This window comes from Mustelus asterias, chromosome 16 (genome assembly GCF_964213995.1).
Source record: "Mustelus asterias chromosome 16, sMusAst1.hap1.1, whole genome shotgun sequence".
In the NCBI taxonomy this organism is placed as follows: domain Eukaryota; kingdom Metazoa; phylum Chordata; class Chondrichthyes; order Carcharhiniformes; family Triakidae; genus Mustelus; species Mustelus asterias.
Genome location: NC_135816.1, coordinates 27,706,290 through 27,728,352, shown reverse-complemented (window position 1 = coordinate 27,728,352; position 22,063 = coordinate 27,706,290). Strand labels below are relative to the sequence as shown.

General features: G+C 43.2%; 1 protein-coding gene across 2 annotated transcripts in view; it reads right to left on the bottom strand.

Moving 5' to 3' along the window:
* LOC144505059 (PDZ and LIM domain protein 4-like) overlaps nucleotides 1-22,063 on the bottom strand; it is a 104,895-nt gene that overhangs the window by 67,037 nt on the left and 15,795 nt on the right. For both annotated transcript variants that reach the window (XM_078230800.1, XM_078230802.1), the window contains exon 2: nucleotides 3,244-3,395. In XM_078230800.1, the coding sequence (XP_078086926.1) occupies nucleotides 3,244-3,395 (152 nt within the window). The remainder of the gene's footprint in view (nucleotides 1-3,243; nucleotides 3,396-22,063) is intronic.

Genomic DNA, 22,063 nt, shown 5'->3' with positions numbered 1-22,063 from the left:
CACATGATCAAGCCTACAGGAAGAGTTGCCAACTCCTGATCATACAGCACTTTTGTTTCACTTAACTGCCTTAATTTTTTACAAAAAGATGGTTCACTACATCATCCTAGTTTTTGCCAATTGAAAAAAAAACTTGCAAAAATAAAACACCTTTCATGTCCTCTGGATACGTCAAAGCACTTTGCCAATTAACTGCTTCTAAACAAAAAATCAGCCAGCATTATTTAAGCAAATGAGAGTCAAATCATTTATTTTGCTCGGTGTACACAAGTCAGTTTAACTGATTTGTTGGGTTAAAAGGGTAAGTATGGGTTTTATTCCTATCTTTCTGGACCTGGAGCAGAAGTTTAAAGGAAGTCTGATCAGAAAGTCTGCCAACCAATCGATCAACCTTGATTATGCTCCAAAGCCCAGTGGTGGAGCTGAACCTCGAACTTCCTGACTCAGTTGTGAGCAGTATTAATTCAACCAGAACTTGCTGGTTTCCAAATGCGAGCATCCCACTAATGGCCCCCATAAGCATGCAAGTGAACAGTGTCACAGCTCACATCAATCCTCAAATACCAATAATGCTGTACCAGAAGATTGGCGGTGTTAGTTGTCGGTGCTACTCAACATTCTTTGTTGTAATCGGCCCTAAAAATGTGCATTTTTTATTTACAATTTTATGTTTTAATTATGATACATCAAACACCGCAAGGTTGCGAATCAGTTCCAGCCTCCCAGACTACTTGGATCCACTACAGTTTCCTACTGCCGCAACAGGTCCACAGCAGATGCCATTTTCCTGGCCCTGCACTCAACCCTGGAACACCTAGATAACAAGGACAGCTATGTCAGACTCCTATTTATTGACTACAGCTCAGCTTCAACACTATTATTCCCACAAAACTCATCTCCAAACTCCATGGCCTGGGTCTTGGCACCTTCCTCTGCGACTGGATCCAGAACTTCCTAACTCACAAACCACAATCAGTAAGGATAGGCAACACCACCTCCTCCACGATCATCCTCAACACCGGTGCCCCACAAGGCTGTGTTCTCAGCCCCCTACGATACTCCTTGTACACCTATGCCAAATTCCCCTCCAATTCAATTTTTACGGTGGTGTCGTTAGCAAACGTGGTGGGTCGGATCTCAAACAATGACAAGACAGAGCACAGGAATGAGATAGGAAAACCTGGTGAACTGGTGCAGCAACAATAATCTCTCCCTCAATGTCAACAAAATGAAGGAGATTGTCATAGACTTCAGGAAGCTTAAAGGAGAACATGTCCCTGTCTACATCAATGGGGACAAAGTAGAAAGGGTCAACAGCTTCAGGTTTTTAGGTGTCCAGATCACCAACAACCTGTCTGGTCCCCTCATGCCGACACTATAGTTAAGAAAACCCACCAACGCCTCTACTTTCTCAGAAGACTAAGAAGATTTGGCATGTCAGCTACGACTCTCACCAACCTTTATAGATGCACCATAGAAAGCATTCTTTCTGGTTGTATCACAATTTTGTATGGCTCCTGCTCCGCCCAAGACCGCAAGGAACTACAAAATGTTGTGAATGCAGCCCAATCCATCACGCAAACCAGCCTCCCATCCATTGACTCTGTCTACACTTCCCGATGCCTCGGCAAAGCAGCCAGCATGATTAAGGACCCCACGCACCCCGGACATTCTCTCTTCCACCTTCTTCCTTCGGGAAAAAGATACAAAAGTCTCAGCTCACGTACCAACCGACTGAAGATCAGCTTTTTCCCTGCTGCTGTCAGACTTTTGAATGGACTTACCTTGCATTAAGTTGATCTTTCTCTACACCTTAGCTATGAATGTAACACTACATTCTGCACTCTCTCATTTCCTTCTATGAATGGTATGTTTTGTCTGTATAGCACACAAGAAACAATACTTTTCACTGTACGTTAATACATGACAATAAATCAATTAAAGGAGCTAAAAAAATACACATTCTAATGTATGTACAGATTGTCATGAGGTATAGTATACTGCTGCTACAGAACAAATAGTTGGCAGACATGATCAATAAAAGGAAGCTATGAAGAACTGATGATAATGATAATGTTATCCTACACCAATCAGTTTATCTAATGCAAGTCACTTAAGAGGCTTGGAACAAATACCAGTCCCAAACCAGACACCAATTTAGATGTGGCTTATCATTCTGTTCCCAAAAGTCTTTAAGTAATTCGATTTAATACCACATGTTTTGGCTACAACAGTGTTTATTACACACAGCTCAATAAGCCATCATATGCCAATAAAAAAGGTTACAAATTACAATTGTCGGAGTGCAAAACTTCATTTTTCAATGAATTCATTTTAACAGTACTTGTACAATGAACTGGGAGAGAAATGAGAAGAATATTGACTGAGTCCAGAGGAGGAGCAAAAGGTTAAAAAGTGAGAGAGACTTTTAGGGCAGCATGGTGGCGCAGTGGTCAAGACTGCGGTCTCACAGCGCCAGGGACCCAGGTTCAATTCCCGGCTTGGGTCACTGTCTGTGCAAAGTCTGCACGTTCTGCCCGTGTCTGCATCGGTTTCCTCCCACAGTCTGAAAGACATGGCTGCTTAGATACATTGGCCACTCTAAATTCTTGCTCAGTGTACCCAAACAGGTGCCAGAGTGTGGCGACTAGGGGATTTTCTCAGTAACTTCATTGCAGTGTTAATGTAAGCCTACTTATGACACTAATAAATAAACTTCAACTTTATTGAATCTTCGAAGGTGGGCAAAAAGAAAAGCATGATACATTATATCAGGGATCGAGAGGGTGAATCTTCTGAGGGAGAGATTACGTCTGTTCAAAAGCCATCGATAGAGTATATTTGTTAACTACTTTAAAAAGGAGCATGTCACGAAGTCAAAAAGCTCTTGAATAAAATGAATTGAAAACATAGGCCAATGCAAAGAGTGCCATTGAGACACCACACTGTGTGCATGCACATGTATCCATATAGTTTTTTTTTCAATGTTACAGGTATCCCACTCTCCCCTGTTTGCAAGGTTTCAATTTAGCCAAACTCTATAGCATTCTCAGTGCCAAGGCTGTCGTATAGTAATCACAGTGGATGGGCAGAACGATATTTTACAAAAATATCTTCAGGAAAGTGATGGAAGGAGAGTTAAAACTAGTGCAGTTTGAGAATTGAATTTGACACATTTCCCCTGCACTATGAATAGAAGATGGCCTTAAATAAAAAGATTAGTTTTGGATTATACTTACTGACCTGTTAATCGAAAGGGTGAGCTGGTCTGTACAGGCTTTGATCTTGTTTTGAGCATCCAGATGGTTCATATTCTCTGTACTGTCTTCATTGATAGCCACAATAATATCACCAGGACAAAGATTAGCCGAAGATGCCTTACTTCCAGGAGTCACCTTCAACAAAAGGAAATGCCCAAATTTAGAAAATATGACTGCACTGAATGCAACACAAATCCATAAAAGAACTCGGTTTTTGCCTGATCAGGTTAAGGGGCGTGTCAGTTGGTGAGTTTATTTCAGTGGACAGTGCTTCTTGCACTAAGGGCCAGAGCATGTGACTCATGAGCAGCTGTCAATGGTTGATGATCACAATGAAGTTGGAGGAGAACAAACACAGTGGAAGCTGAGGGGAGTCCAAGAACAAGTAATTCCGACTGGAGAGATTATTTCCATAAGGTATAGGATGGGAACGACGAGTGGGAAGGGGACAGGGAAAGATGAAATGGCATGAGGTGATGAAATTGGTGAAGCATGGCAAAGTGGCAGGGACTGTTATATAAAAACAAATAATTCACTGGATCCACTACAGTTCGCTTAAATCGCCCCAACAGGTCCACAGCAGACGCCATCTCCCTGTCTCAAACACTCAACCCTGGAACACCTGGACAACAAAGACACTTATGTCAGGTTCCTATTTATTGACGACAGCTCAGCACTCAACACTATTATCCCAATAAAACTCAAACATTGTGGCCTAGGGCTCAGCTCCTCTCTCTGCGACTTAATCCTAAACTTCCTAACCCACACACTGCAATCAGTTAGGATAGGTAACGACACCTACTCCAAGATTATCCTCAACATCAGTGCCCCACAAGGCTGTGTCCTTACTGTACTCCTTATAAATCTACGATTGTGGGGCCAAATTTTGCTCCTACTCCATTTGCAAGTTTGCTGATATCACCACCTTGGTGGGTCAGATCTCAAACAATGACAAGATGGAGTACAGGAAAGAGATAGAGAGTCTGGTGAACTGGTGCAATGAAAATAATCTCTCAATATCAGTAAAACGAAGGAGATGGTCATCAACTTCAGGAGATGAAGGTGAAATGGTTGAGAGCTTCATGTTTCTAGGTGTCCAGATCACCAACAGCCTGTCCTGGTCTCTCCATGCCTACGCTATAGTAAAGAAAGCCCATCAACGCCTTTAGTTTGTCAGGAGGCTAAGGAAATTCGGCATGTCCATTACAACTCTCACCAAATTTTACAGATGCACCATAGAAAGCATCCTTTCCGGATGTATCACAGCTTGATATGGCTCCAGCTCTTGATCAAGACCGCAAGAAACTAAAGGGTTGCGAATGAAGCCCAGTTCATTACGCAAACTAGCCCCGCCATCCACTGACTCAGTCTACCATTCCTGCTGCCTCAGAAAAGTAGCCAGCATAATCAAGGAAACCACTCATCCCAGGCATACTTTCTTTCACCCTCTTCCATCAGGAAAGTTACAAAAATCTGAGATCAAGTATCAACCAACTCAAGAACAGCTTCTTCCCTGCTGCCATCAGACTTTTGATTGGACCTACCTGGCATTAAGTTGATCTTTCGACACTCTAGCTATGACTGTAACATTCTATTCTGCGCACTCTTCCCGGTATGTTTTGCCTGTATTGCACGCAAGAAACAATACTTTTCACTGTATCCCAATATATGCGATAATAATAAATCAAATTAAGTTATCCTTGGTGCTAAAAATATAAGATTGCTTAAATCCATAAACATGAATATTTTAGTAAAGCAGTTGGATAAATTACAGCAGCATCAATGCAGTCTACATACAGTGGCCATAACATTGTGCAAACTTTAGATTTTAGGAAGGAGCAATTCTAATATTATTACAAAAGTTCAGTCGTAAACAGGATTAGTAATTTGGAAGCTCTTTGATTACAGAAATTACAAATCGGCAGAGTGCCTATTCTTTGAATAACATTGAGCTGGTCAGATGTAAACCTTTTTCAAATCCGGGAAAAACAGATTCCAATTAGATTTTCATATTTTATGGCTTATAAACATGTCACAAGACCAGACTCATGACAAAATTTGTATTTACATTCCTTGGCCTGTTTTTACACACTGACAGCTTTATGTAGCTTTCGCCGGAGGAAGAAGTTTTGATTCTATTGAAGTCTAATAGAAGGTGAAGAGACAACTTGAAATCTTGCACTCAAAAAAAAGAGATATTATTGCAGTAACATTCGAATTTGACCAGAAATGCTTTGCAGGTCTCTAGGAGAAGTACAATAATTTAGACTTTGCTTTTTTTTGGAGGGGGAGGGAGGGTTGTTGTTGGTGGTGGTTGCTATATTGCATGAAAGTCAACAAGAAGAACTGTTTTTTTGTATCTTGGGAGCCCGAAAGCTCACTTTGTTGTATTTGTGCATTACACAGTGACAATAAAGTTGAATTGAATTGAATGGTTTCTGTACTGCAATGACTTACTAACCGCTGTCAGAAAACAAATAAAAAATTCAAGTCATTACAACTCAGAGCAGTGGGAAGTTGTAAAGAAAGTCCCTTCAACTTAGGGGTTAAATGGAGCAATACATCCAAACTAAATTCGACAATGCATGCACCACTATGAATCATAGAAATAGAAATCATAGAAACCCTACAGTACAGAAAGAGGCCATTCGGCCCATCGAGTCTGCACCGACCACAATCCCACCCAGGCCCTACCCCCATATCCATCCACTAATCCCTCTAACCTACGCATCTCAGGAAACGAAGGGCAATTTTAGCATAGCCAATCAACCTAACCCGCACATCTTTGGACTGTGGGAGGAAACCGGAGCACCCGGAGAAAACCCACGCAGACACGAGGAGAATGTGCAAACTCCACACAGACAGTGACCCGAGCCGGGAATCGAACCCAGGTCCCTGGAGCTGTGAAGCAGCAATGCTAACCACTGTGCTACTGTGAATTTGAGAAAGTAAAAAGTCAATATGAATCCACATTAAAGATTTGGCATCACACATACACAATCATTTCAGATATATTCATGAAATAATGAATTATAGCAGTTAGGAAAATTCCTCCCAGTTTCATAGAATAGAATCCCTACAGTGCAGAAGGAGGCCATTCGGCCCATCGAGCCTGCACTGACAATGATTCCACCCAGACCCTATAACCTCATATTGACCCCGCTAATCCCCCTGACACTAATGGACAATTTAGCATGTCCAATCCACCTAACCCGCACATCTTTGGACTGGGGGAGGAAACTAGAGCACCCGGAGAAAACCCACGCAGACACGGGGAGAATGTGCAATTGCACAGTGACCCAAGCTAGGAATCAAACCTGGGTTCCTGGCACTGTGAGGCAGCAGTGTGCCATTTGATTATGGAGTTCTAAAATTATTTATTTTCATCACTTTGGATTGATCTCGGAGAGAGTCCCAGTACCAAACAAACAGTCTTATGGGTATTTCCTACACTGTACCAAAGGAAATTAAACAGAAGCTTTGTATTACAAGAAACACTTCCACATAACACTTGAAATGTTTCAGGAGAAAAAGGTTGATGGTTTTTTAAAAAAAGTTCCATTTTTAAAATTCTCATTTTCAAACCTCATCCTCATTTTAATTCCCCCCACCCAACAAAATCTTGCTGTCCCAAGACTCATTATTAAAACCCTTCCTCAATTTTGTTGTAATAAATGTTTGGGAAGTTATTACTTATTTCTATGCCCAGGGAAGGCATGACACTTGAAATGTGGACTGCATTCAAGATATACTTTTTTGACTGTTTTTATTTTTAAAAATGGACACTGACAAAGTGGCTGCCAAGGGTCAGGTGACTTCTGAGATTACGACACACACTACCAAGTTTCATAAGTTCCTATTTAAATGCTTATGGGTGGAGTGCTCACCTTTGAATGGGCATACAAGACAAATACTATCTGGTAAATTTGTATTTATTCTCGTTTGTGGATTTACCAAAACCATGATGGCTGTCAATTAGCCATGCTTAACCAATTCCATCATCTCATGCCATTTCTACCTTCCCTCTCCCATCGACCCCATCCTATCCCTCCCAAAAATAATCTCTCCAGCCAGAGTTACTTTGTCGTCAGACTCCTCTCAGCTTCCACATCGGAGCTCGAGCAGAAAATGATGGAAATGTGCGCAAGTACTACCACCTTTATTAATATTTGAAGTCTATTCAAGGTCCGCATATCTTTTGTTTAATTCTGTTCAACTTCAGTCAGAGGGAGCTTGACCCAAGGCCAGATAACTGCGTTATGAGCCCTTCTCAAATTTCCAAATGAAGAATTTAAATTGAACAGAATTATTACCTTCCTCATGATGAGACTTTTTACAGTTACCCTCAATCTCCTCATCCAAGTTGTTAATGCAGATTGTAAATAATGGTTCTAGCACTGATCCTTGTGGCACTCCAATCGTCATATCCTGCTAATATGAGAATTGCTCATTAACCAATCTATAGTACCCTGAACTCCATGAGCCCTTATCTTGCATACTCGTCTTTTATTTGGCAACTTATCAATTTGGAAGTTCTAGTATACTACATCTACTGGGTCCCTTCTATCTACCTTATGAGTTATAGCCTCAAAATTCTAAGATTTCTTTCTAAGATTTCTAAAATATTCGATTTCTCTTTTGTAAAAATACATTGTAGTATGACCAGAAAAAAAACAATTTTTGAATGCACTGATAAGACTTCCTGAATGAAATTTCCTAATGATTAGCCAAAATCGGCCTGTAGTTCGAGTTTTCTCCCCCTCCCCTTTCTTGAACAGCAGAGTTATGTTTATTAACTTTAAATCTGATTGGAAACATTGGAAAATCATAGCCATAGCATCCACCATCTCTGAAGCTACTGACCTCTAGGATGTAGGCCATCAGGGCCTGGGGATGTTAACTTTTAGTTCCTTAAATTTATCAGCAAAGAAAACATGTGAACTATTTTTAAATTCCTCACTCTTATTAGCCTTTGATTACCTTCCAATTCTGGCCTTTAATGTGTCTTCTACTGTGAACCCAAGACATTTTCCAGGACAAAATATGAAGGCAACTTTGAAAACTCCTTTAATTCCTTTTTAACATGTGGGATAGAAGAAAGCTAAAGAGAAATCTATGGTTAAATCACATCCTTACGGATTGCCCCAGTCCCGAGATGGTAGGACTAGAGGTGAAGATCTGGGCCCCTTGGGACAGCGCCGCACTGTGGTCCTACATCCTGTCACTGGAATTTGCATCCCATTCCAAGAAGGTGAGTAAGCAATCAACAGAATTAAAGCCTCAAAAGGCCACTTTCTGACATTACTGGAATTTACCTGGCAACATTCAAGCTTCGCCACTTTTGTCAGGAACCATACAATGCTTCAGAGGCAGCCTATCGGCAGGGTCATGGGGCTATTTGAAGTGGCACTAAGGATTAAAGAGGAATAATATGATCCTATGGAATGGTTTCCGCTCCCGCTCCCTCACCAGTTCTGAGCTCCTTCAATCTGAACCTAGTTTCTGAAAAGCTGCAAATCAAGTTTACATAATTTCCCACTTCTTCAATACTCCCGAGCTCAGAGTCCAAATATTTTACTAGTGCAGAAGATTCCACCCACGGAGTTCCTTCTAATCTCCATCACATATTTTCTATCTTTCCCTGCCAAAAAAATCAATTTCTACCCCAGGTGCCTATAGATCAATGTATATCGTCCAAAGTACACTGGTTCCAGCAGGTGTCTTTGGATCTGAATGCAAAGAAAACACTCCAAACAGGTACTGTCAGTTACTTGAATTCAGTGTGCATTAATGTTAATATCCTAATGGGAGTGAAAAAATCAATGCAATACAGCTCCTTTATGAGTTCACCTAGGTTTAGTGATAATACATTTATCTTCAAGTCAGATCATGTGTTTGACCACTATCGAGAGATTTAATCACACAAGAAGCAATAATGGGTGGCATGGTGGTTAGCGCTGCTGCCTCACAGCGCCAGGGACCCAGGTTCGATTCCCAGCTTGCGTGACTGTGTGGAATTTGCACATTCTCCCCATGTCTGCGTGGGTTTCCTCCATGTGTTCCGGTTTCCTCCCACACTCCAAAGATGTGCAGGTTAGGTGGATTGGCCATGCTAAATTGTCTCTTAGTGTCAGGTGGACTAGCTAGGCTAAATGCATGGGGTTATGGGGATAGGGTCTGGGTGGGGTTGTGATCGGTGGAGACTTGATGGGCTGAATGGCCTCCTTCTGCACTGTAGGATTCTGTGATTCAATGAATAATGGGGGAAGTGTTGCACTGCCCCAAATCTGAGCTGAGATATTCAACATCAAGGTTCAACCTGCCTTATTCAGTTGATAATCTTAATGCTGTGATTATTCTACTAATGAAACAAGAAGCAAGGTTTGCTGGCCTCTCCTTTCTTTCTCCATGGCAGGAGGCCGCACACTTCTGATCACATCTTCTGGTCCTGTTGCTGTCAATGAGAATTCCCATTGAATCCACCCCACACCGCCAGGAAACCAATGGCAGGGGGCATACCACCGGCGGGACCACAGAATCTCACTGGCATGAACAGCTGGAGAAGTCTGGCCAAGGATTGAGTTCTGAACCTTCATTGGAATGTTGGGAAGATGGAATATTTGAAGATAAAATGTATTGACCTCCCACCCAGAATATTGGTCATTTTAAGTGATGAAGTTTAGTATGTAGTTAAAAGTACTTTTTCTTTCCTTTTAGAAGTTTCATAAAAATGATTTCTTCCTCAGTTCCCACCAAATTGTCACAGGCAGCATTTTGTAACGAATCATAATTTTAAAAAAATTCAGAAGGCATTGAAACATTTTAGAACTACGAACCCAAAGCATAGAACAGTACAGCACAGGAACAGATCCATCGGCCCACGATGGTGAATAGTTACACCCGAGTTCATTTTATCAAAGTGGGGAAGATGAGACAGGCTACCGAACATGGGTTTGATTGCAAGGAGATTTTTTTGGACAGCAACACACTATCGAAGCTACACCAGGAGTTGATAAGTCTCCACTTCAGGTGACTGACAGCCTTTGTGGTCAAAGTAGCAGCTCTCGAAATGAAAGACTACTGGATCAAAAGGAATAGCAAAGGTCAGCAGAGTTGCAATTAACATGACTACATGACATAAATCTCAGATCTACTCAAAAGAAACCAACGAGTATCTCAGCATTTGGGAAACAGATTTGGTAACATGAGAAAAGAGTTGCCTGGAGCACAAAGATCAAGGCTGGAGAACGAATGCTTGAACAATAGGGTGGATTGTGGCTTGCTTTTTTAAAAATGTGCAAACTGGCTCTTTGCTTGTGCTCTCTTTTCCAAATTTGAAGGCTTAACACTCTATTGTTCATCAACCATTTGCTGAATCAACAATTTCCACATGTTGTTTGTTAACATCAAACCACGAGTCACCCAAAAAAACATTTTCATGGTAGGCACAGTGTTGTTGAGTCATCTAAACAATTCTGTTTTATCCATTCATAGAATAAGCTGCATCATTATTCTACTACTGTAACTAATTCAGAATTTAAATTAATTTACTTGAATCAAATCTAGCTTAAGAGTTAGGTTCTAGATTTTTTCTTAATTTAACAGTGGTAGCTACCCCAACTCATTACACCCAAACTACAAACATATTAATAGGTGAAATTACAATTGAATGCATGAGAGTGAAAGTACAACTCCAGGAAACCTCAAAAGCATTACACAGTCAATGAAGCACTAAGTGCAGTCACTGTTGTGAAAGGCCAACATTCATTAAAAAAAAAGCACACATGCTACCTAGAATAAAAGGAGGCCACAATCTTAAGACCAGAAATTTAACTTGGAGCGGTCCTATAAATTCTGTAGCTATAATAGCAGTGATGTGGAGATGTCGGCGTTGGACTGGGGTAAACACAGCAAGAGTTTTAACAACACCAGGTTAAAGTCCAACAGGTTTATTTGGCAGCAAATGCCATTAGCTTTCGGAGCACTGCTCCTTCTGACGAAGGAGATTGGTGGAGTAGTGGATGAGGTGGAGGGCTGTTGTAGACTGCAAAGAGATATAGATAGGATGCAAAGCTGGGCTGAAAAATGGCAGATGGAGTTTAACCCTGATAAATGCGAAGCGATTCATTTTGGGAGAACAAATTTAAGTGTGGATTACAGGGTCAAAGGTAGGGTTCTGAAGACTGTGGAGGAACAGGGAGATCTTGGGGTCCATATCCACAGATCTCCAAAGGCTGCCACTCAAGTGGATAGAGCTGTGAAGAAGGCTTATAGTGTGTTAGCTTTTATTAACAGGGGGTTGGAGTTTAAGAGCTGTGGGGTTATGCTGCAACTGTACAGGACCTTGGCGAGACCACATTTGGAATATTGTGTGCAGTTCTGGTCACCTCACTACAAGGAGGATCTGGAAGCGCTGGAAAGAGTGCAGAGGAGATTTACCAGGATGCTGCCTGGTTTGGAGGGTAGGTCTTATGAGGAAAGGTTGAGGGAGCTAGGGCTGTTCTCTCTGGAGCGGAGGAAGCTGAGGGGAGACTTAATAGAGGTTTATAAAATGATGAAGGGGATAGATAGAGTGAACGTTCAAAGACTATTTCCTCGGGTGGATGGAGCTATCACACGGGGGCATAACTATAGGGTTCATGGTGGGAGAATGTCCGAGGTAGGTTCTTTACTCAGTCGTTGGGGTGTGGAATGGACTGCCTGCAGTGATAGTGGAGTCAGACACTTTAGAAACATTTAAGCGGTTATTGGATAGGCACATGGAGCACACCAGGATGATAGGGAGTGGGATAGCTTGATCTTGGTTTCAGATAAAGCTCGGCACAACATCATGGGCTGAAGGGCCTATTCTGTGCTGTACTGTTCTATGTTCTATGACTTTAACCTGGTGTTGTTAAAACTCTTGCTATAATAGCAGGCCAGAGGCAGAAATTCTATGGGGAATAACTCACCCCCTGACACCTTGAAACCAGTCCACCGCCCACAAGGTACAGAAATGTGATAGAATACTCTCCAATTGGGGCGGCATGGTTGGCAGTGGTTTTGCTGTGATAGTGGAGGTCATTTTTTTAAAAGAAATCAATAACACCTCCATGTATAATCTTGCACCCTGCAAATATAGGGTTGTGAAACAGAAAAAAGGAGCATGAGGCCATTCAGCCCTCCAAGCCTGCTCCACCATTCACTATCCCTAGCACTGGGGAACAGATTTTCCCAGTGGTTGCATAGATTTCCTCTGGGTGCTCCGGTTTCCTTCCACAGGTCCAAATGTGTGGATTAGCAATGAAAAGTACGAGAGGTTCTGGGGATAGGACCTGGGCAAGATACTTTTCAGAGAGTCTGGAAAGATGCGATGGGCTGAATGGCCTCCTTTTGCACTGTAGGGATTCTATGGTAATTGTCAGGATGACTGAAGCTCCAACAACATTTAAGCAACTCAACACCAGCCAGAACAAAGCAGCCCACTTGATTGGCACCTCATCTACCACCTTAAGCATCTTCTCCCTACAGTATATACCATCTTTAAGATGCACTGCAGCAACTCATCAAGGCTCCTTCCAAACCAATGACCTCTAATAAGAACAAGGGAACAGACACAGAGGAAAACCACCACTTGCAAGTTCTCCTGCAAGGCATGCATCATCCAGACTTGGATATATAATTGCTGTGCCAAAATTCTGGAACTTTCTCCCCAACAACATTGTGGATGTATCTACACAACATGGACTGTAGTGATAAGGGAGCATACCACTACCCTCTCAGGAACAATTAGAGATGGAGAAAAAATGCTGGCCTTGGCAATTAAATAAATGTGGAAAGCTTAAAAATTTAATGTAGCGTATGTTTTTTAAAAAAGTATATTGTGTCACATGATTTACAGTCATGGAATGTCAGTAGTGTGTATTTTGATGTTGGAACAGATACAATCTCACTCAAAGCTATTACTTTCACCAGAACACAAAAACGGGGTGAGGAAGAGGGTATATGGAAAGGAAAAGAATAGGAAGCTGGTTCATGTTCTATGAAACGTGTTTTCTACTGTTCATTTGAGGGGAAAATACTCTTTCACAATTATACTTTTACTGGTGGGTTCGACTAACAAACTTTAGTAGACAAAGGTCAAATGTTGACTCAACCGATTGGAAACTTAACTGAACAAGCTTCATTAATCATGCTTGTCAGCCAGTAGTGTTTGGGTTCTCTTAAAAATAAAGAGGCACAAGATCAGTTTTCTTAGAGGGACAATGCATTCTTTTTATGGTCTGCTTCCCAGATGAACACAACACTGCACAACATGCTCTCTGGGGACTTGTGGCTAGACACAGCTCATTATTTAGATAGAAGGGGGTGGAGGAAGCAGGGGGAAAAAAGACATAACTTTCAAACAAAAAAGCCCACCAAATTTGGTAGTCATCTTTTGTACATCTTTCTTGACAGAACTGCTTTATTTACTGAGTACTTGCATAGTTTGAATTATATTGCACCATAAATCGTACTTTGAACAAAGTTAAAACTTACTCAACTGTAAGAGTAAGTAAGTGTGTCATTGATTTTAAATACAAGCAGTTAATGAAACCTGCAAATTGCTGTGGTGCCTAACTCACAACCAGGGGTCACAGTCTGAGGATACAGGGTAGACTGTTTAGGACATGAAGATAAATTTCTGAGAGCGGTCAGTCTGTGGAATTTGCCACCACAGAAAGTAGTTGAAGTCAAAACATTGTATGTTTTCAAGAAGCAGTTAGATGTGGCACTTAGGGTGAAGGGGATCACACTATTGAGTTGGATGATCAGCCATGATCATAATGAATGGTGGAGCTGGCTGGAAGGACTGATTGGCCTCATGCTCCTATTTTCTATGTTTTGTTTTCTAGGTGCGATGGCAGAATCTCTCAACGTAGTCTGTGTTATAGGTCCAGATGCAATTCTCCAACTCATTTGCTTCATCCTGGACCACAATGTCTTCACCTTCGACAATCAGTTCTTCATCCAGACACATGGAACAGTCATGGGGGCCAAATTCACATATCAATATACCAACACCTTCATGCACAAGTTCGAACAAGACCTCTTCACCGCACAGGATCTTCAACTGACACTATACACCGGTGACATTTTCTTCCTTTGGACTCACGACGAACAGTCACTGAAACGACCACACGATGACATCAACAAATTCCATCCCACCATCAGACTCACCATGGACTACTCTCCAGAATAGGTTGCATTCTTGGACACACGCATCTCCATCAAGGACGGTCACCTCAGCACTTCACTGTACCGCAAGCCCACGAATAACTTCACAATGCTCCATTTCTCCAGTTTCCACCCTAAACACGTTAAAGAAGTCATCCCCTACAGACAAGCCCTCCGTATACACAGGATCCGCTCAGATGAGGAGAAACGCAACAGATACTTACAGATGGTGAAAGATACCCTCATAAGAATGAGATATGGTGCTCAACTCATCGATCGACAGTTCCAATACACAACAGCAAAAAACCACACCGACCTCCTCATAAGATAAAAATGGGACATGACTGACAGAGAACCCTTCATCATCCAGTACTTCCCTGGAGCGGAGAAACTACGACATCTTCTTTGGAGCCTTCAACAGCTCATCGATGAAGACGAAGATCTCGCCAAGGCTATACCCACACCCCCACTACTTGCATTCAAACAACCGCACAACCTCAAACAGACCATTGTACGCAGCAAACTACTCAGCCTTCAGGAGAACAACGACCACAACAACACACAACCCTGCCACAGCAACTTCTGCAAGACGTGCCAGATTATCGACGTGGATACCACCATCACACGTGAGAACACCACCCACCAGTTACACGGTATATGCTTATACAACTCGGCCAACATTGTCTACCTCACACGCTGCAGGACAGGATGTCCTGAGGCATGGTACATTGGCGAGACCATGCAGATGCTACGACAACAGATGAATGGACACCATGCAATAAATCTCCAGGTAGGAGGGTCCCCTTCCAGTTGGGGAACACTTCAGCAGTCAAGGGCATTCAGCCTTCGATCTTCGGGTAAGCATTCTCCAAGGTGGCCTTCAGGACACAACGCAGAATCGCTGAGCAGAAACTGATAGCCAAGTTCCGCATGCATGAGGACAGCCTCAACCGGGATCTTGGGTTCATGTCACACTACATTTAACCCCCACCATTTGGTCTGGGCTTGCAAAATCCGACTAACTGTCCTGGCTTGAGACAATTCACACCTCTTTAACCTGTCTGTATCTGCAAAGATTCACATTCCAACCATTCTTCATATTTCAATCTGTAATTATCTTCCAATTGTGTCTTTGCAAACCTACCTCTCCACTCACCTGATGAAGGAGCAGTGCTCCGAAAGCTCATGATTCCAAATAAACCTGTTGGGCTTTAACCTGGCATTGAGAGACTTCTTACCATCTCAAACAGGAGAGAATTTATCCTTCTCTCATTGACATTCAATGGCATTACCATCGCTGAATCCTCCACTAACATCCTAGGGGTTAACACTGATCAGAAACTTGACGAAACCAACCATATAAAAATGTCTGGCTGCATAAGCAGGTCAGAGGCTGAGAACTCAGCTCCTGACCACAAGGCACAAGCCAGGAATGTGATGGAATACTCTCCACTTGCTTGATGAGTGCAAGAACACTCAAGCAGCTCGATACCATCCAGGATAAAGCAGCCCACTTGATCGGCACCCCATCCACCACCTCAAACATTTTCTCCCTCAATCACCAATGCACAGCTACAGCAGCATCTCAGCAAGGCTCCTTCAATAGCACCTGCCAAATCCACAATCTCTACCACCTAGATGGACAAGGAGAGCAGACATTCATTGGGAAACCATCACCTGTAAGTTCACATCCAAGATTGACTAGGTGAGATACTGCTGATTCTTAACGGTCACTGGGTCAAACTCCTGGAATTCCCTGCGTAACAGCACTGTGGGAATATCTACACCTGATAGATTGCAGTGGTTCAAGAAGCCAACTCACCACCAACTTCTCAGATTGGTTGGGGTAAATGGAGTGTTACTGTAGTATAGATTCATTCTGTGGTACAACATTACAACTACAATGCCATGTGGGGCTCTCAAAACGAACACACTACCATTCTATACTCTTTGGATTACCACTTATAATCGTGGACAATGATTAATATATTTTAGCAATGCATAATCAAATATTTTATGGTCTCTGCAAGAGTGTTGTAACTGATATTAGTGTACCTGGTTTCAGGAAGGGAAGAAAGGAAATGGCCAGTCTATCATTCCTCATGATGACCAGGTGACCATAGCTAGAAGATGTATATGTGCGAACATTGGACGCCATTCGGACTTGACTCAGCTCTGAGACCCATCTGAAGAGATAGCCTGTCAACATTAATTGTCACCCGGGCAAGGTGCTCTTTTAGAGTTGGTACAGACTCACTGCGATGAATGCCATCCTTCTGCACTGGCTCACTGGGTGGGATTTTCCAGCCACGCCCACCCCAAAACTGGAAGATCCTGCCCGAGGTCAAAGTACCTCTGCATGGTTTGCTCCCTACGAACTCCTGTGGCGAGTGGGATGGGAAAATTCCCCCCACAATCTTACGGTTGACCTGCTTTGCAGTTTCATTTAATCCTTTGTCTCATCAGAAGTTTCAACATAAAACTCACCCTCTTCAAATGTTGAGGATTTTAAGATGCAACAACTTGTGCAACACTTGTACAGAACTTTCTTCTCTGTCATTTCACTCTGGCCCATTCCTTCTTCTAACCTCTTGCTGTTCACGGTACTTTCCCTTCTTGACATGGAATGATCTGACTTTAGCAATAAGATGCTCACCTTTATGTCTTAAATCCGCACCTTAATGAAATCGAGGACTCAGCACAACATGGAGCTCATTTTTCATTGCATTTTCCTCCATGCCCACCTCTTTGGCCAGGTGTCCTCCCCCGGTCCCCCACCCCAACAATCTGGCTTATCCCTCAGCAGACCCCTTAACCTATCTCCAGTGTTCACCATCTGCTTACACTCCTCCCTCTGCCCTCAGACATTCGAACTGCCAATGTGACATCAGCATCTCAATCTCACCTTCCTGATCTTGCTGCACTCCATCTTCTCAGGTCCAACGCTAAAATGATCCAAGTGGCTGACAAGGTCAGTGTTGTTTTGTCTGTGGAACTGACGACACCAATTTGGATTTTCCCCTACCGCCCCCGATGACTGCATCATCGAGGATCAAGCCCATCGTTTCCTGGACTGACCTCAGCTCCTCTGGAGAGGTTTAGCCCCACCAGGGCTTCCAACCTCCTGTCTCCTTCCCAAGATCGGCAAATGGGAGTGTCCTGGTAAACCTACTATTTCAGTCTGCTGCTACTCCAGTGAACTGATTTCTTCCCATCATGACTAATTTTTCTTCCTTTGCCGGTTATTCCCCACCTACATCTGTGACAATTCTGTTGCCCTTCACTCTCCCCTTTTCACCATCGACATCCATTGCCTCTACACCTCCACCCTTACATAATAGGTAGTACAACAAGAAATGTTGCATCTCTGCTATGCAAGAAGCTGACCTTGTGAATCCTGCATACCCAACGCAGCAGGGTTCAGGACTGCAAAAAGTTTATTCTCTTAGCAAAACCTTCAAAAATCAACTTTTCACTCATCCAAATGTTAACCAGAATCAATCGGCTGAGAGCTTGGGAGTAGTGCATCCAAAACTCTACTACCCATCTGCTAATTCACATCAAAGCCATCACCCATTACCCCTCTGTTCTCTGATATACATCGGCTCTTGGTCGGGGCACTGCCTCCATTTCAAATTCTCACCCGTGCCATTCATCTTCCTCCAGTCCCACAATCCTGGAGATTTCTGCGTTTATAAAATTCCAACCTCCTGCATGTCCCTGATCTTCACATCACCATGAACAGCTGCAGCTGCTCAGACCCAGGAATTCCCTCCCCAAACCTCTGGCTCTCTTTGCTTCCTCCCCATGAGTCATGTCTCAACACCTACCATTATATTGACCAAGGTTTTGTCCTAATATATCCTCATGGCTGAGCATCAAGTTGCATTGAAGTTCAACAATTGCATCTGTGAAGTTTATCAGGACTTTTGAGATGTTAAAAGCATGATATAAAAAGCTGCATAGGCCTTACTTATCTAACGATGCATTTATCAGCAGAAAAATCATTTATATCTTGGAGATAAACACTCGAGCCTCGTGTATCGTGTTTATAACACATTGATAAGTGGTGATTCAGAAAGTTCCGCCTTAAGCATCCAAAGATGTAAAAACAGCCATTCCTCAAACAAACTGCAGCTTATTCTTTTGGGAAATCTTAGGTGCTTTGATCTTGAATGTTTGTTCACAAAACAATTTACATACAAATAATTAGCCAACAAAAGGTCATGCAGCTGCCAAGTATATTTTAAGCAAAGGCGAATGGCTGGCAGGCATCACGGGGACGATTCTTTCATCCCGCTGTGCTGCTTGTGTAGCGCAACGGGCCGGTAGACGCTGGTGGAGGCTGTTTTGTGGGCTCCCCGCTGGGTGCCACGACCTCCACACGTCACCCAGTGCAGGGTTTCTGGTGCCAGCAGTTCGGTGCGGAGCTGCCCAATATATGCAGTCCCTAATTTAAATAGGATTTAAATGTCATTAGCAGGCCCAGGACTGAAGTGTTTCACTCCAGCGGGGTTTACTATAGCTCCCCAATTGTGGAGAGCTGGCGACCCAACCCGCTGGAGCGAAGGGGAGGGCAATTGAGGCCACACAGAGGGTCAGGTGCTGGGGTGCCCCCTGGGCATTGCCACCTTGGCAGTGCCAGCCTGGATCCCCAGCACTGCCCAAGAGGCAAAGTGTCAATGCCCAGGGGGCACCTTGGCACTGCCAAAGGATAGAGGAGTGCTAAGGGGGTGGGGGTTCCCGCTGCCACTCTGCATTTGGACTGTGTGACAAGGGAGGGGGGGGGGGAAACAAAACCGAGGCTGGCCCAGGCATGCTCGGGAGGATGGTCGCATTACCGGCGATGCGGTGGGAGGGGGCGGTTTCGCAGGGCTGGCCAGTGATCGGGGGGCCGGCAGGCAGGGGCCACTGTGCATGCCCTGATCTCAGCGCTAACAGATCGGTGCATGCACAGTGATCCGTTCAGCACTTTGCTGCTGGCCTCTCCAGCGAGAATAGGCCCCAACCACTAGTTTCCGCAGTGAATCACGCTAGCGCACTCTGCAATTTTCAGAGAGTGAGAAAATAATTTTTTAAATCCCGCTGAAAAAACCAGCTCGATTTACTCCAGTTTTTATGTGAATACGATATTCGGAGAATTAAACAACCCCCCCCAACCAATGTTTATGAATGCCTGGTGAAATTATACCAGTGTCACTTTGAAATAATGCATAATATTCTGTCCGCATATCTGCAGTGCACCATTACCACAGCACTAATTATCCTGAAGTAAAAACGAATGCAAATTACTGCAGATGCTGGAATATCTCAGCAAGTCAGACAGCATCTGTGAAGAGAGAAGAGTCAACGTTTTGAGTCCACGTTTTGAGTCCAGACCTGCAACATTAGCAAATAGCCTGAAGTGTCTTTTGAATGTGTTGAGAATTTCACCACCTGCAATATTATTTTCAGTTTCAATATGAATCTCAATGTTAAAAATCAATGAAAGGGTTTTCTGCAGTCCCGCTCTAAATGTGCAACTCATTTGCCATTAGCTATATCCACCTCCATTACATCACCCGACTCCATTCCATCTCAGCTCATCTGCTGCCAGAACCATCATCCATCTCTGGACGTGACCATTCCAAAGCACTCATGGGCAACGTCCCATGTTCTGCACCCCAAATGCTGGGCTTCATCCAAAACGCTGTGGCCAAAGACTGCACTCCCACCAATTCCTTCATCTTCTCCTCATTAATCTGCTTTGGCTCCCAATCAAGCAATATCTCAATTTTAAAGTTTTATTCCTTATTTCAAACCTCTTTATGGCCATACTCCTCCCCATCTCAGTAATTTCCTCAAGCTCCACGAACCTCAAAAGGTGGCACGGTGGTCAGCACTGCTGCCTCACAGTGCCAGGGATCTGGGTTGGGTCACTGTCTATGTGGGGTTTGCACATTCTCCCTGTGTCTGCGTGGGTTTCCTTCAGGTGCTCTGGTTTCCTCCCACAGTCCAAAGGTGTGCGGGTTAGGTGGATTGGCCATGCTAAATTGCCCCTAGTTTCAGGGAGGGGGGGGATTAGTAGGGCAAGTGTGTGGGGTTACGGGGATAGGGTGGGATGGTTGTTGGTGCAGGCTCGATGGGCCAAATGGCCTTTTTCTGTACTGTAGGAATTCTATGGTATCTGCATTCCTCTAATTCTGGCCGGCAAGCACTCCCAATTTTAAACTGCTTCACCACTGGTGGCCATGCCTTCAGCTGCTTGCACGCTAAACTCTGCAATTCCCCGTCTATGCATCTCCACTTTGCTTTCCTGCTTCAAGGCATTTCTTAAAAGCTACTTTGACCAAGCTATTGGCCATCTGCCCCAATATCTCCTCAGGTGACTGAATCAGATGTTATTTTATAATACTTCTGCAAACCCCTGGGGACATCTTAGTACATTACAAGGCACCAAATATAAGTTGATGCATTTTTAATGCACTCAACTGCAATTTGAAGTCTTGCATATGCCTGAAAAAATGTACAAGTACGAAAGGGGTTCAGGGGAAGACAACGACTAACCTACATTTACTGTACAACAGCTGAATTAATGACAACCAGTGTAGCAGACAAAAAATGAGCAAATGCCAAGATTAAAAAGGGAAGATTAAAGAGCATGTTTCTATAAAGTATGTAACAATATCTCACACACCCTTTTTAATCATATCCTAAAGTAAAATCTCCTGTTTTGCAGCATACTTAAATTCTGACACAATTAATGACCCTTCATTAAACCGATATTGTTCAGTTATCAGCAATCTGACTCTGCACATGCTGTGTGGCGGAATTGTTTCAATGGATAACAGCACAAGTGGAAAAAGCAGGGCAGTGGCTGTGATTCAAACGTCACAGGAACAGGACAAATGACTACAACCTGGCAACGTAAATGGAACAATGGTCAGAGAAAAGGTGATAAGGTCAAAAAGGTAGTCCATCAGGAAGCTCTTGGCAAGAGTTTCGAAGGACAATTTAAGGAAGGAAATTGTATGCTGAACTATGGGGTTGATCAAAGTTGCGAAGAGGAGTAGTTACAGACACAAGAGTAAGGATTTGGGAATTGATATCTTGGGAATAGGGAGTGAATAAAGATTAGGAAGCACTCAGATGGTGGGGAAATGGGAATTAGCACAAGATGGGATGCAGGTGGCTACGGTAGTGAGTATGCAAATAAGATGGACTACACAACAGACTTCACGTCAGGTGGTGATAGAATTCACTCGGAGTCAGGCTCGGTTTGTATCTGTTGGAGGTTAGCACAATAAGAGGTGACTTGAAACCTTCAAGGTCCTGAGAGTACTTGACAGGGTGGATACGGAGAGAATGTTTCCTCTTGTAGGAGAATTGAGAACTCGAGCCTACTGTTTAAAAATAAAGGGTCTCCCATTTACGACAGAGGTGAAGATTTTTCTTCTCTCAAGTGGGTTGAGAAACTTTGAAATTAATAAGTGGCTGAGGCAAAGTCTTTGAATACCTTTAAGGCAAAAGGTAGATAGATTCTGGATAGGCAAGGGGGTGTAAGATTATCAGGGGTAGGCAAGAACGTGAGGTTGAGGTTAGAATTAAATCAGCCATGAGATTATTGA